The sequence below is a fragment of the Equus quagga genome, chromosome 16, assembly GCF_021613505.1.
Source record: "Equus quagga isolate Etosha38 chromosome 16, UCLA_HA_Equagga_1.0, whole genome shotgun sequence".
NCBI lineage: Eukaryota > Metazoa > Chordata > Mammalia > Perissodactyla > Equidae > Equus > Equus quagga.
This window is the reverse complement of record NC_060282.1, coordinates 42,845,730-42,858,157: the sequence shown is the minus strand read 5'-3', so window position 1 is coordinate 42,858,157 and position 12,428 is coordinate 42,845,730. Positions and strand designations below refer to the sequence as shown.

The 12,428-nt window shown below is 35.9% G+C and overlaps 1 protein-coding gene across 4 annotated transcripts in view; it reads right to left on the bottom strand.

Moving 5' to 3' along the window:
- The window catches only part of RAD54B (RAD54 homolog B), a 112,881-nt gene that overhangs the window by 23,321 nt on the left and 77,132 nt on the right, over positions 1 to 12,428 (bottom strand). For all 4 annotated transcript variants that reach the window (XM_046642713.1, XM_046642711.1, XM_046642712.1 and 1 more), the window contains 3 exons: positions 10,017 to 10,156; positions 7,839 to 8,129; positions 3,702 to 3,877 (listed from right to left, as the gene is read on the bottom strand). In XM_046642713.1, the coding sequence (XP_046498669.1) occupies positions 3,702 to 3,877; positions 7,839 to 8,129; positions 10,017 to 10,156 (607 nt within the window). The remainder of the gene's footprint in view (positions 1 to 3,701; positions 3,878 to 7,838; positions 8,130 to 10,016; positions 10,157 to 12,428) is intronic.

Below are 12,428 nucleotides of genomic sequence, written 5' to 3'. Positions count from 1 at the left end.
ACAATCCCTTTTTAGAGGTCTAGAGCTCTTCCCCGCCCCCCCATACCATTTTGAAACAAGGCTATTATTTTTGTGGTCACTAGAGTGTCCCCTAAAGCAGTTGAAATCTGTAGGTAAGCCTGCCACATATAGTAGAGTGCAAGTACCACCCAGCACAAGAGTGTCCAACCAAGGGATGCACGGGGGTTGGAATCCAGCAGGAACTTTGCTCACCAAGCCATGAAGCCTAGTACACGAATGCAACAACCAGGAGGGAAGAGGAATTTTTTTTTTTAAGTATTCTTTTTAAAAATAAAAGGGCCACCTGCTGAACAAGTCAGGAGTTCTCAGATATGCCTCCACTCAGTTCTAATTATCTTAATATGCACAAAAGCACAGTATATGCTAGAAGAGTTCTGCCTGTAGACCTAAAATGTAACTATTTGGCTCTAGTTAATGATAACACCATAGTTCAAGTGTAGACAGTAATACTATCCCTGAAGTCAAACATTGTGAGTAACTTTTAGATACATATTTTTAAAGGTTTAGGAGAATACTTGTGCATAGGCAGCTCAGCCCTAGAAAACTTGGTCTTTACACCCACATGGCCATATAAAAAAAACGCCACAACTCAACAAAAAAAAAAATAGTCCAATTTAAAAGATGGGCAAAGGACTTGAATAGACATTTCTCCAAAGAAAATATACAAACGGCCAACAAGTACATCAAAAGATGCCCAACATCACTAGTCATTAGGGAAATGCAAATCAAAACCACAAAATCACTCTCATTAGGACGGCTACAATAAAAAAAAAACAAACGAGAAAATAACAATGTTGGCAAGGATGTGCATAAATTGGAACGCTTTCGCACTGTTGGTGGGAATATAAATTGGTGCAGCCGCTATGAAAAACAGTATGCTGGCTTCTCAAAACATTAAAAAGAGAATTACCATATGATCTAACAATTCTACTTCTAGATAGATACCCAAAAGAACTGAAAGCAAGGTCTCAAAGATAAATTGGTAAACCCATGTTCACAGCAGCATTATTCACAATAGCCAAACGGTGGAAGCAACCCAACTGTCCACTGACAGATGAATGGGTAAACAAAATGTGATATATACATACAGTGGAGTATTATTCAGCCTTAAAAAGCAAGGAAAGTCCAGCATATGCTAAGACATGAATGAACCTTGAGAACATTATGCTAAGTGAAATAAGCTAATCACAAAAAGACAAAATACTATATGATTCCACTTACATGAGGTGCCTAGGGTAGTCAGATTCATAGAGACAGAAAGTAGAAGGGTGGTTGCCAGGGGCTGGGGGGAGGCAGGAATGGGGAGTTGTTATTTAATAGGTATAGTTCAGTTTCACAAGATGAAAAGAATTCTGGAGATGGGTTGCACAACAATGTGAATGAACCTAACACTACTGAAAAATACACTTAGAAATAATTAAGGTGGTAAATTTATGTTATATGTATTTTACTGTAGTTTTTTTTAAAAGGGCCATCTCTCCAGATAATGTGAAGCAAGAGAACACCCAGTATGTGCCACTGATGGAAGTGCTGTTTCTTCTTTCATGGGCCAAGGCAGGATTCAGTTTTCTTAAGGACTCACAAGCTGTCAAAATGACTCCATCCTAACCCCTACTCCCAAATTATATTTTTCCTCACCATTCCTTTCTTACCTCCACAAGAGGGAAACTTTCCCCTAGGACACCTCCAAAGATAAATTTTCATACCTTCCCAATTCTCATTTCCTCTAAAACCCTGTTCACTCGTTATTCCTTGCCCAACAACCACCACCTATCTCTGCTCAGAGAAGAGGGGAAAAAAGGATCCAGTTTAAAAAAGTGCAAATACCACATGATTTCACTCATATGTGGAAGATAACCACGTGGACAAAGAGGACAGATTAGTGGTTACCATAGGGGGAGGGGGTTGGGGGTGGGCATAAGGGGTAAAGGGGCACATATATATGGTGACTGACTAATAATAATGTACACCTGAAATTTCACAATGTTATAAACTATCATAACCTCAATAAAACAATTTTTTTATAAAGGGTACAAATAAAAGTCTAAGTAAAACTTCACCCTTTTTAAAATCAAACCCGATTACCACCTGCATATATATATATTATACATGTTCTTTTGTACATATCAAATATTATCTAATAAAACATTTTAATCAAACTGTATTAAACATTTCACAGAAAGCTTCCTTGTTTTAGTCACTTCATTGATAGGAAAAATAAATCTAAAAATTTGCACAAGTCAAATGATATTATAAATGCTCCAAAGAGGTTAAGATTTCTTGGCAATTAAATGTAACTATTATTTTGCAATCTTTTCTATGTATTTTTGCCGTAATTCATAAACAAAGTTTGAATAACTCCTAAAAAGATAATTAAGACACAGTCCCTGCACTATAGGTACTGACATATAAAGAACCAATGACTACAACATCATGTGAGAAGAGCTCAAAGGTATCAGGATGCTAAGGGAGTACAGAAGAGGGGCATCTAACTACTCAATCTAAGGCCAAGAGCTTCCAAGAGGAGAAAGCATTTGAGCTAAGTCTTTATGAAGAGAAAAAGTTGGCCAGAAGAATGAAACGTGGAGGTAAACTAGCCATAGAAACCTACAACATGTAGGAGCAGAGGGTGAAAAGTAGAGCAAATTACAGGTTCTGCAGGTAGTTTGCTATGATTGGACCACATGGTAAGTGTGAGAAATTGGTGAGAGATGAGGCTGGAAGAGAAGGTATTGAGGAGTCTTGCTCAACATGCCAACAAGTTTAGAAATTTCTGCAAGACAACAAAATTGAATAATTTTTATGAAAAGGAGTGATGTTCACATTTATATTTTAGAAATATAATTTAGGGCAATGTTGATATGCAATGGAGTTGAAGTAAGAGGGGAGTAGTTTATAGGAGACCACCATAACCCACTCAGTAATTGCAAGAATCAAAACAAAAATCTTCGTACCAACAAGGAAATGGACTCTTGAGATTAAGAAATAAAATCAATAGAATTTAGTGACCGATGATGTTGGGGAAGTGAAGGAGAAAAGTGAGTCTAGAATGATGAGGGTTTTTTGCTTGCATTATGGTACTATTCATTGAGCCAAGGAATAAAAAAGGATGAGGCTTGCAATGGCAAAATGATGTAGCTGGTTTGGGACATGTGAAGGCTAAAGTCCAATAGGACATCAAGATAGATTTAGATGCCTGTTAAACAGTTAGAAAGAAAGATATGGAAACTAGAAGAGAGGGTTGGACTTAGAGATGCAGATTTGGAATCAAAACTATATGGATGATAGTTGAAACTATGGGGAGTAGAGCTAACCCAGGAAGGGCTTGAAGAGTGAGAAGGAGGCTAAAGAGAAAACCCTCAGGAGTATCAACATTTAAGGGACAGGAAAAGAAGAAAGGATTCTGAAAGAGATTAAGAAACAAGCTGAGTGTTACATATCAAAAGACATTCCTAGGGTTTTTTTTAATATATGTATTTACTTTACATTCAGTTTTTCTTAAATAAAAACTTACAGACACCGTTGATAAGTTTACAAAATACGGGAGCTGACCATGCCCCCAAAGAAGAAACAACTTATTTTTAATATCTTTTTTTAAAAAGGGGGAGAAGGACTAAGGACACAATCTAAGCCAAAATTCCATGAGCACGTCTAAGCAGTTTATTAAATTGACCTCTTACTTTTCAGCAGGACACAGTTCTCGGATGACCACTAAGAGCTTTGACAGCACCTGTAGTTTGCCTGACTCTTCCTCAGTAAACATGAATGGGTTGTAATCAGCAGGGAACACATTTATCAAGCCCTCATATAGACTTCTTTCTTCATTTTTATCCCAAGTTGAGCTGCATTCTTTTTCCTATTCAAAAGGATGATTGTTAGTACTGGTTTATGTTTGTTTTTTTAACTGGTAGAAAAAAATGCTAAAATTATGGGGGGAAAAGTGAAGATTAATAGCTACCTGAAAAACCCAACATAATTTTATGTAAATCTTTATAGGTCGCATTTTGGTCATTTTTGATAAAAGTAGCACGCATCCTACTGAGTTAATTACAGAGCAGTCCTAAGGCAGTTTCCTAATGCCTGCTAGCTCACCCTACAGCCCACGCGTAACTGTGGGGGAGGGGCTTTGCAAAGAAAATAGAGGGCAAACAGCGCTACCAAATCTATCTTCTCCAGAACCCTGAGATTTACCGTCACTGATACCTCTTTTTCTCTCTTCTTCTCTCCTTCCCTTCCTGCTATTACTTTTCTCTCCTGATTTGTGGGCTTCACAAGCACCTCCCAGGTGATACTCAAAAACAAGCACAACAGTTCACTCAATCTTACCAATTTCTTCTGCAAGAAGGAACAATTCTGCCAACAAGTTAACAGAAATTTATTCTTACAGCAATATTTCTTGTTTATTTTACCAATAGTTTGTAGAATGATTTTATTCCAAGGAGATTATCACCACTTGTGAAATTCCCCTCCGAAACTGCCTAGCTAACATGTGAACACATAACTAGAGATTACATTTATTAATGACTACATCATTTTTTAGGTTAAATTTCTGGAACTGGCAGGTCTCCTCGCTCTCTCCCACATTTACAAGATTTATTACTTTTTTTGAAACTTTGTTCAACCTACTTCCCTTGCCTGGAATGCTTCCTCATTTTTTTGCTCAATTATCCCAATCCTATAAATACTTGAGGACCCAATGCAAGTTCTACCTGATTATTCATAGCTCCTTTTTTGTTGGCATTGAGTCTTAACTTTTATGGTTAACATGTAAGCTTTGATTTTATTTAATTGAGCCATTAATTATATACTTTTTATACTTCCTTAATGTTTGCATGTGTGTTGTATTCCTTCTTTAATTATACTAGAAACATCTTAAGGGCAGTGAATCATGCAGTGAAAAATGCTGGACACAAAGTACTAATTTTAATTTGGCTTATTCCCAAAATATTGCAATATTTGGGTAAAATCACTTTATTAAAAATACTTAGAATCCTAAGATATTTATATCACTGGGATATACAAGGGGAAAGAGATGGTTGTTGGCTGCTTCAGGTTAGGTTTCCTAAAATGCCTACACCTTGGCGAGGTCATCACAGGACCATAGACTAGTCCACAGCTTTTCATGTTCGGAAACTTGAATATGCCTAAGCTCTAGGGAAATGAATCATACTAACCAAATTAAGAGACTGAATAAATCAGAATATAAATCAGCCCATAAATGAGACCGGCCTATTTAAACCAATTGGTCTACACATTCTGTCCTATGAAAGAAGGTCCATAGGGGAAGCCAAATCATTAGTAGAAAGTTGTTTGGTGAATATTAAATTAAAATACAAGGGAGATGAGTGATCTTAATGCACATGTTCTTAGCTAGGAACACGTAATCAGAATCACTTGCAAAAGTTTTCCAAAATCCTCATGCCTGAGTTCTAATCTCATAGATTTTGAATCAGTCCATATGTGTTGAGGCCTGGACAAATGTAGTTGTAAAAGCTTCCCAGAAGATTTTAACGTGTACTCCTAACTAAGACTCAAAGAAGGGGCTAGCCCGGTGGCACGGTGGTTAAGTTCATACATTCCACTTCCGTGGCCGGGGGTTTGCCAGTTTGGGTCCCAGGTGCAGACCTACACACCGCTTATCAAGTCATGCTGTGGTAGGCATCCCACATATAAGGTGGAGGAAGATGGGCACAGATGTTAGCTTAGGGTCAGTCTTCCTCAGCAAAAAGAGGAGGATTGGCGGCAGATGTTAGCTCAGGGCTAATCTTCCTCAAAATAAAAAAAGAATCAAATAATAAATAACATCTTTATGCTGAGACAACCTGATGCACCACCTCCATAGCAGAGATTTTATACTTCTCATATCAGTTAGTCAGGGCAGTCTCTTCTCTAACTCTATGCAGCCCAGTACCCTTTGGTTATGAGTTGGGATATTTTTATTGGTTACATTCCCTTCATATTTCCTGAAGAAAAGTCCATCACCTTGATTGAACTTGGGGAACAATCTAGTTTCAATAGAACACATTTATAAACCATTGTTTGAAGTTTACTTCCACATTTAGAAGGCTACTTTCAGCCATTCTATACTGCTCCTTATATGTTATGATGTTAGAGGAAAGGCTTTACTGAATAAGTCTCAGATTGCAAACTATGCACCCTATTTGAAGTTTGTAATATCCTATATCTATTACTAGTTAACTGGTGCGTTCTGGGCCATCATAAGTTCTTCCTTTTATGGAAGAACTTTTGGCTTCTATTTTTTGCTGGGCATCATGCCCCACGGGTTTAATTTTTATCACTGTATATAGAATCTGTTTCTTAAAAAGTCGCTTAATAAATTGTAATAATCCTGTCTACTGCAGTTACAGAAAGCTGACTTCTCCTATGATAAATGATGTTAAATATAATCCATTGTAGGATAAACGTGGATAATTTTGGTAGAACACTCCATCTCAAAGTATATAATTAATGATCTCAAGCATAATGTTGCACCCACAGGTTTCCTTTTGTTTTGTTTGCAAATTATGATTCTACTGTTTAAAGAAAAAAAAATAAAAGAATAAAAATTGTTAAGGGTGAGTTGGGGATAACTCACCCTTATTAATAGTTACCTTAATAGTTACTGTGCAACTTTCATAGCCAGGCATTCTGCTAGGTTCTTTCTATACTATTTCATCAAATTGCCACAATAGCATTATCAGGAAGTTACTATTGTCTCTGCTTTTCAGTTAAGAAAACTAAGGCTCACAGATGTAACTTGACCATGGTTAAACTTGCCTTTAGTTAAAGAACTAGAAAGTAGTAGAGCAGGGACAGACATCCAGTTTCAACTCCAAAACAGCAAACTCTCACTATACTCCAAACTGCCTTGTATACATTAAATATCCAAATGGTCAGCTCAACTACATAGCCATTAAAAATTATACTTGTAGAAGGTATCTAATTTGGGAAAATGTTCACAACTTATTCAGTGAAAAAAACAGTAGAATTTAAAATAATAAGGATAGCATCATTAAAATTAAGTTTCTCGAGAAAAGGATTAAATCTGCATATCTCTGAGCCCCTGTTTGCTCACCAAAAATGGGGACAGTAATAATTCCACACAATTTTGTGAAGAATAAATAAAATAATACTAGAAAAGTACTTAGTTTTTGGCACATGCTCAGTGCTCAGTGTTAGCTAAGATTATTATTATTAATACCAAAATGTGGGTTTCCCTGGCTGGAGAGCTTTATTTATTTATAATAAATTCCTAAAAATGGTATTGCCAGGCCACAAGATACACCAAATTTTAAGGCTTTTGATACACATTGCCAAACTATCTTCCAGTCATACCAATTGTCATTTTAACCAGTAGATTATTTTTATGTTCTTCTTTGTGATTTTCTGAGTTTTATAAGTTTCATACAACAATCATATTTTTTTTTATAATAAGGAAAAAATAAATTATTTTTTAATGGTAAATTTTGTATCTGTTAGCACCAAACAAACAAAACTGACTGGTTATATTAGTATAAAATAGGAAGGGAGACCACAATAAAGTATTAGACAGGGTACTGAAGGGCACAGGGCATAAACTCTAGAAGGCAGAGCCTCAAACACACTTCCTCCCTAGTTCAGCTCTGAGAATGCGGACATGCTCTGAAGAACAAGGAGAAGTCTGAACAAGCTCTATACCACAGCCATACTCAGAGGCTGCACAGCTTTTGGAAAACCCACAAATGCAACCCCATGGATTAGTCCAATCTGTCCTCTTACATTCATATGACATAGAACGCTCAGCTCACATCCCTGACACAGTCTCACACACTACTTACCTTTATAGAGTTGAACAAAAGGCAGGGGTGATTGCACAGTTTTTTAAGAGCTCCAATACATATTAGATGAGGACTATTTTCCAACAGCCCTTGAAGACAGAACCTGACAGCCCGAGAATTCAACAGCTTTCGATAAAGTTCAATCTGTAGTGCTGCTGGTTGGCAAAAGACTACATTCTCTATTTTAGGTGGAAGATATTTATTTATGACTTCTTGGGTTCTTCTAAGGATAAAGAGTCCAGTGAGGCAAGTAAGTTCAGCTGCTCTTCTCTCTCCTAATTCCTTTTCTTCCTATGGAAAAATAGCAGATTTAAAATAATGTGTTACAGACCAAAATACTTGCAGTTAAAATGAACATTAAACATTTTATAATGAAACACCATTTACTAATTACTTCCCTTCAGATTATTTTTTTTAACAGAAGAAATGAAATACAAGTTTGGGATAGAAAAACCAACCATCATCTCTTTAAATGTGCAGCATTATCATTTTATTAAGTGAAGCCACAGTCTCCTAATCCTTGCCACTATTGCCACCATTGAGAGGCATCAGAAATCAATAATCTACAAACTAAATTATTCTGGAAGTAAGATTTTATGTGAATACTGTAATGGTAAAGAGTCTTAAAATCAATAGCAAAGAACTAATAAATTAGCAAATTCTTGGAAGAAAATATTTTGACAAGTTACTGATCCTAAAACTTAACTACAAGAAATTACTGGCCCAAGGCACTGCTGATTCTCTCAAAATCATTACACATTGTTCATTAAGTAATAGCACATTTTTTAAGTCAAAATACAGTATGAATGAACTATATGTTTAAATTCTCTATACAGAATCTTTTGAGTATATAGAACTTTACAGTGAAGCTTAAAATAAATCCCATATGCACACATTTATTTCTATATAAATCAAAGAAAATGTCCATTATATTTTAAAACTATTTTCAATTTTGTTACAAGAGAAATAGGTTCACTGAAAAAAATTCAGAAAATATAGTTTGGCAAAAATAAGAAAATTAAAACCAACTTTAATCAACCAGAAACAATCAGTGCTGTCAGACTTTTATGTATATCTTCCAAGTCTTTTTTTTTTGCATAAATATGCAAATATATTTGATATTTTATTTTTATTTGTAAGAAAAACAGGATCTCAAACCATAAAGCTTCATAGGAACAAGAAACCAGCCAGTGTGGCTTATCACTGTACTCCTCAGGATCTAGCACTTTGCATTTGGCCCACTTTTTAACACATAAGTATTGGGTAAATACATGAATGTGATTTTATTTTAAAATAATGTATCATGAACATTTTCTATGCTATTAAATATATGCATAAACCATTATTTTGTATAGTTCCTGGTTCATGGGAAATGCTCAATAAATATTGTTTGACTGATTACCATACCCTATTAATTCTGAGATACACACTTTTTTACACTTTAACTTCTCTGAAATAAGATACTTTATAATCAGTGACTTCTTACAATTATAACTGATAGCATGTTTTCCTTAGTGGTACATAAAATAATGGTGCATCCTAAAATTGGCAGTATCTTAGATTCAGTGCAGATTCTAATTTAACCATTTTCTACCTTTAGATATGTTTGCTTGTTTCCAATTCGTTTGTTTACTTCCTTTAGTTTGTTTCTAACTTTATACCTTTATAGCTAAATTTTTAGCCACATCTATGATTATTTCTTTATAATAAATTCCTAAAAGTGGTATTGCCAGGCTACAGGATACACACAATTTTAAGGCTTTTGATGCACATTGCCAAACTATCCTCCAGTCATACCAATTTACGTTCCAACCAGTAGAGGACAGTACTCTCATCTACACTTCCTATTACTATGTAAATCCAACCGGCTAAAACATCAGTAGAAAAGTACCAAAGTTACTTCATGGTTATTTTGGTTTACTTTTTCCAATAACAGTAAAGATGAACATTTTTATATGTTTACTAGCATTTATAATTCTCTGTGTAGAGCCTATTTATGAATTTTTAAAAAGTTATGAAATCATTTTCTAAAATAAAGAACGCAAGAGTAGAAAGATTGTAGAAAAAGAATTCACTATATTAACTTAACTTTTCCTAAATTAAAATAATATCCAAGACATAGATGATTTTCCCAGACATACTGTTCTTTTTTAACCTACTTATTAAAGCAAATCATACCTCAGAAGCAGAAGGTTGTCTCGATAGAATGATGGGTTCTTCATATATTTTTCTATAAGATGACAAAGGGCCTAATATCCCCGGATTTACAAAATCAATTAATGCAAAAAATTCTTGGAGATCATTCTGAACTGGAGTACCTAAAGAGATAAAAGTGATGAGAAAGTCAAGTTTGTGTTTTATAATATCAGGTCTCTCTGTAATGCATGTAGTAAAGTGTACAAGCAAAGTCCCTAAAACTGAGAAAGAACAGCCAAATCAAGTTAAAAAAATTAATAATCACATAAATTTTTAACTCTGGTTTTAACTGTGCACTAAGTGCCTATTTAGTACAGCATAGTGGCTCAGTACAGGCTCTAGAGTCTGACTCCTTGGCTTCAAATGCCACCCGCATCACTTCCTCTCTGAGCAACCCTGAGCAAGCTACTTAACCCAGTTTTATTACCCATAAAATAGGAAGATAATAGTAGCTCCTAGGCTTGTGAGAATCAAATGAGTTAATCCATATCCTAAGAATAGTGCCTAGAGCACAATAAATGTTCCGTAACTGTTAGTGATTCTTAACATTATTATAACTGTGTGGACTTTGAACAAGGTCTTTAAGTTAAATTCAGGATGTTTTCACTTATAAAAGTAGGAAGATAAGTTCCCAGTGGTATTACAGTGAAAAGTAGAGACAATGTATGTGAAGTGCCCAGCACAGTGCCTGACATTTAGTAGACACTCAGTGAATGGCACCTATTATTATTACCTTTCAAAGTTATCAGATCAAATGGGGATCTTCACTAATCCTAAAGGTTGACACAGACTGTAATGGATTAATATATCCTGCATATACTACATACTCAATAACTTCTAGCTAATTAATTTTCAAAGACACACTAGCATGTTTCAATAATTATAATAATATCAAATGAATATATACATCAACATAGTAGAACAGTACAATTTCAGATAAGTTTCAAATAACAGACTAGAAAAAGCTGTCTAAAGACATAAATAATGTAAGAAGTAAATAAAAATGCACTTATTTCATTAACACAGACAGCATGAATTTTACAATGTCAGGGAATTTAATGATCACTTCTCTCAAAATTAAATAGGTCAATCCCAGATTGGACCAATGCTTACTAATTTTTTAACACATCTAGTCAGTTCTAAATTTTTGGACACATCATAAAGAGTTGTTGCTGCTAGTGCTGTCTAATGGATTCCAATTCCTAGCAACCCTGTGTATAGCAGAGTGGAATCCTGCCCAGTCTTTTTGCATCATCCTCTCACATTCTGGAACTATATCAGACAATGCTCCACTGCTATTCATAGGGTTTTCACGGACAATTTTTTTGGAAGTGGGTGGCCAGGTCCAGAGTGAGAGAAAACATATTTATATTGGCATGTATTTTGTTAAGCCTTTAAAAGAATATCCACGACAATGACTAATTAAGGTGGTGGAATGGAGAAAGAAAGAAGGAAAGAGGGGAAAGAAAGGTACAAGGATTATTGTGGTTGGCTTCCAGACATTCATGTAACCCCAAATGACTAGTCCCAGCTAATCATGGTAGTCCTATCCCCTCTGCCAATGACTGATGTAGGAAATAGTTTGTGTCTTAGACTTGATTCCCAGAAGCAGAGCCTGAGATAAGGATTAGGCTGCCCATGATTTATAGAGGGAGTACTCTCAGGAGAAAGGAGATAATGGAATCAGAAAATGCAAAGGAAGAAACTAACAAAGATGGCCTCAGCTATAATTTAGCTTGAGCTAAATTACAAGGAGCCTTAGAGCGTAAATAGCACCATAAAGTTGGTCCTAAAATTACCCTGAGGCAAGGGGGTTGGCATTTTTTTTACTTAGCCTTATATATGAGTCAATCATTGACCAAGCTGCAGGGGAGAGAAGAAGCTCTCACTCAACCAAGGATAATCCTCCAGAAAAGGCAAGAGTTATGAGTTGTTTACTCAATAGTCCCAGCAGCTAAGGGATAGGTGCAACAGCCCAGGAAAAGGGAGCTAGGAAGGGCACCAAGAGTTCCCACCAACAGCATGTGACCCATTCTGTGCAGTGAGACATAAGAGGAAGTCAGGGAGGGGTTTCTGGGAAAGTTTCCTCACTCTTAAAGATGGAGAAACAGAAAGAGCTAGTCCATTCTCCTGTGAATATCACCACATCTAGATGTGATGTCTGGAACTGCTGTGGTCACCTGCTACCAGCCTGAGAATGAAGTCAACACCAAACATGGCACAGCAGAGGACAAACAGAACCAGAAACCATGATGACATTGTTGAGCTGCTGTATCACCACCCATGGAGCCTGCCCTAGCTCTAGACAATGTGGCAGAATAAGCACATTCGATTCAGATATCTCTTACTTGAACCTGAAATCACCTGAACTGATACACAAAGGAAAGAAGCAAA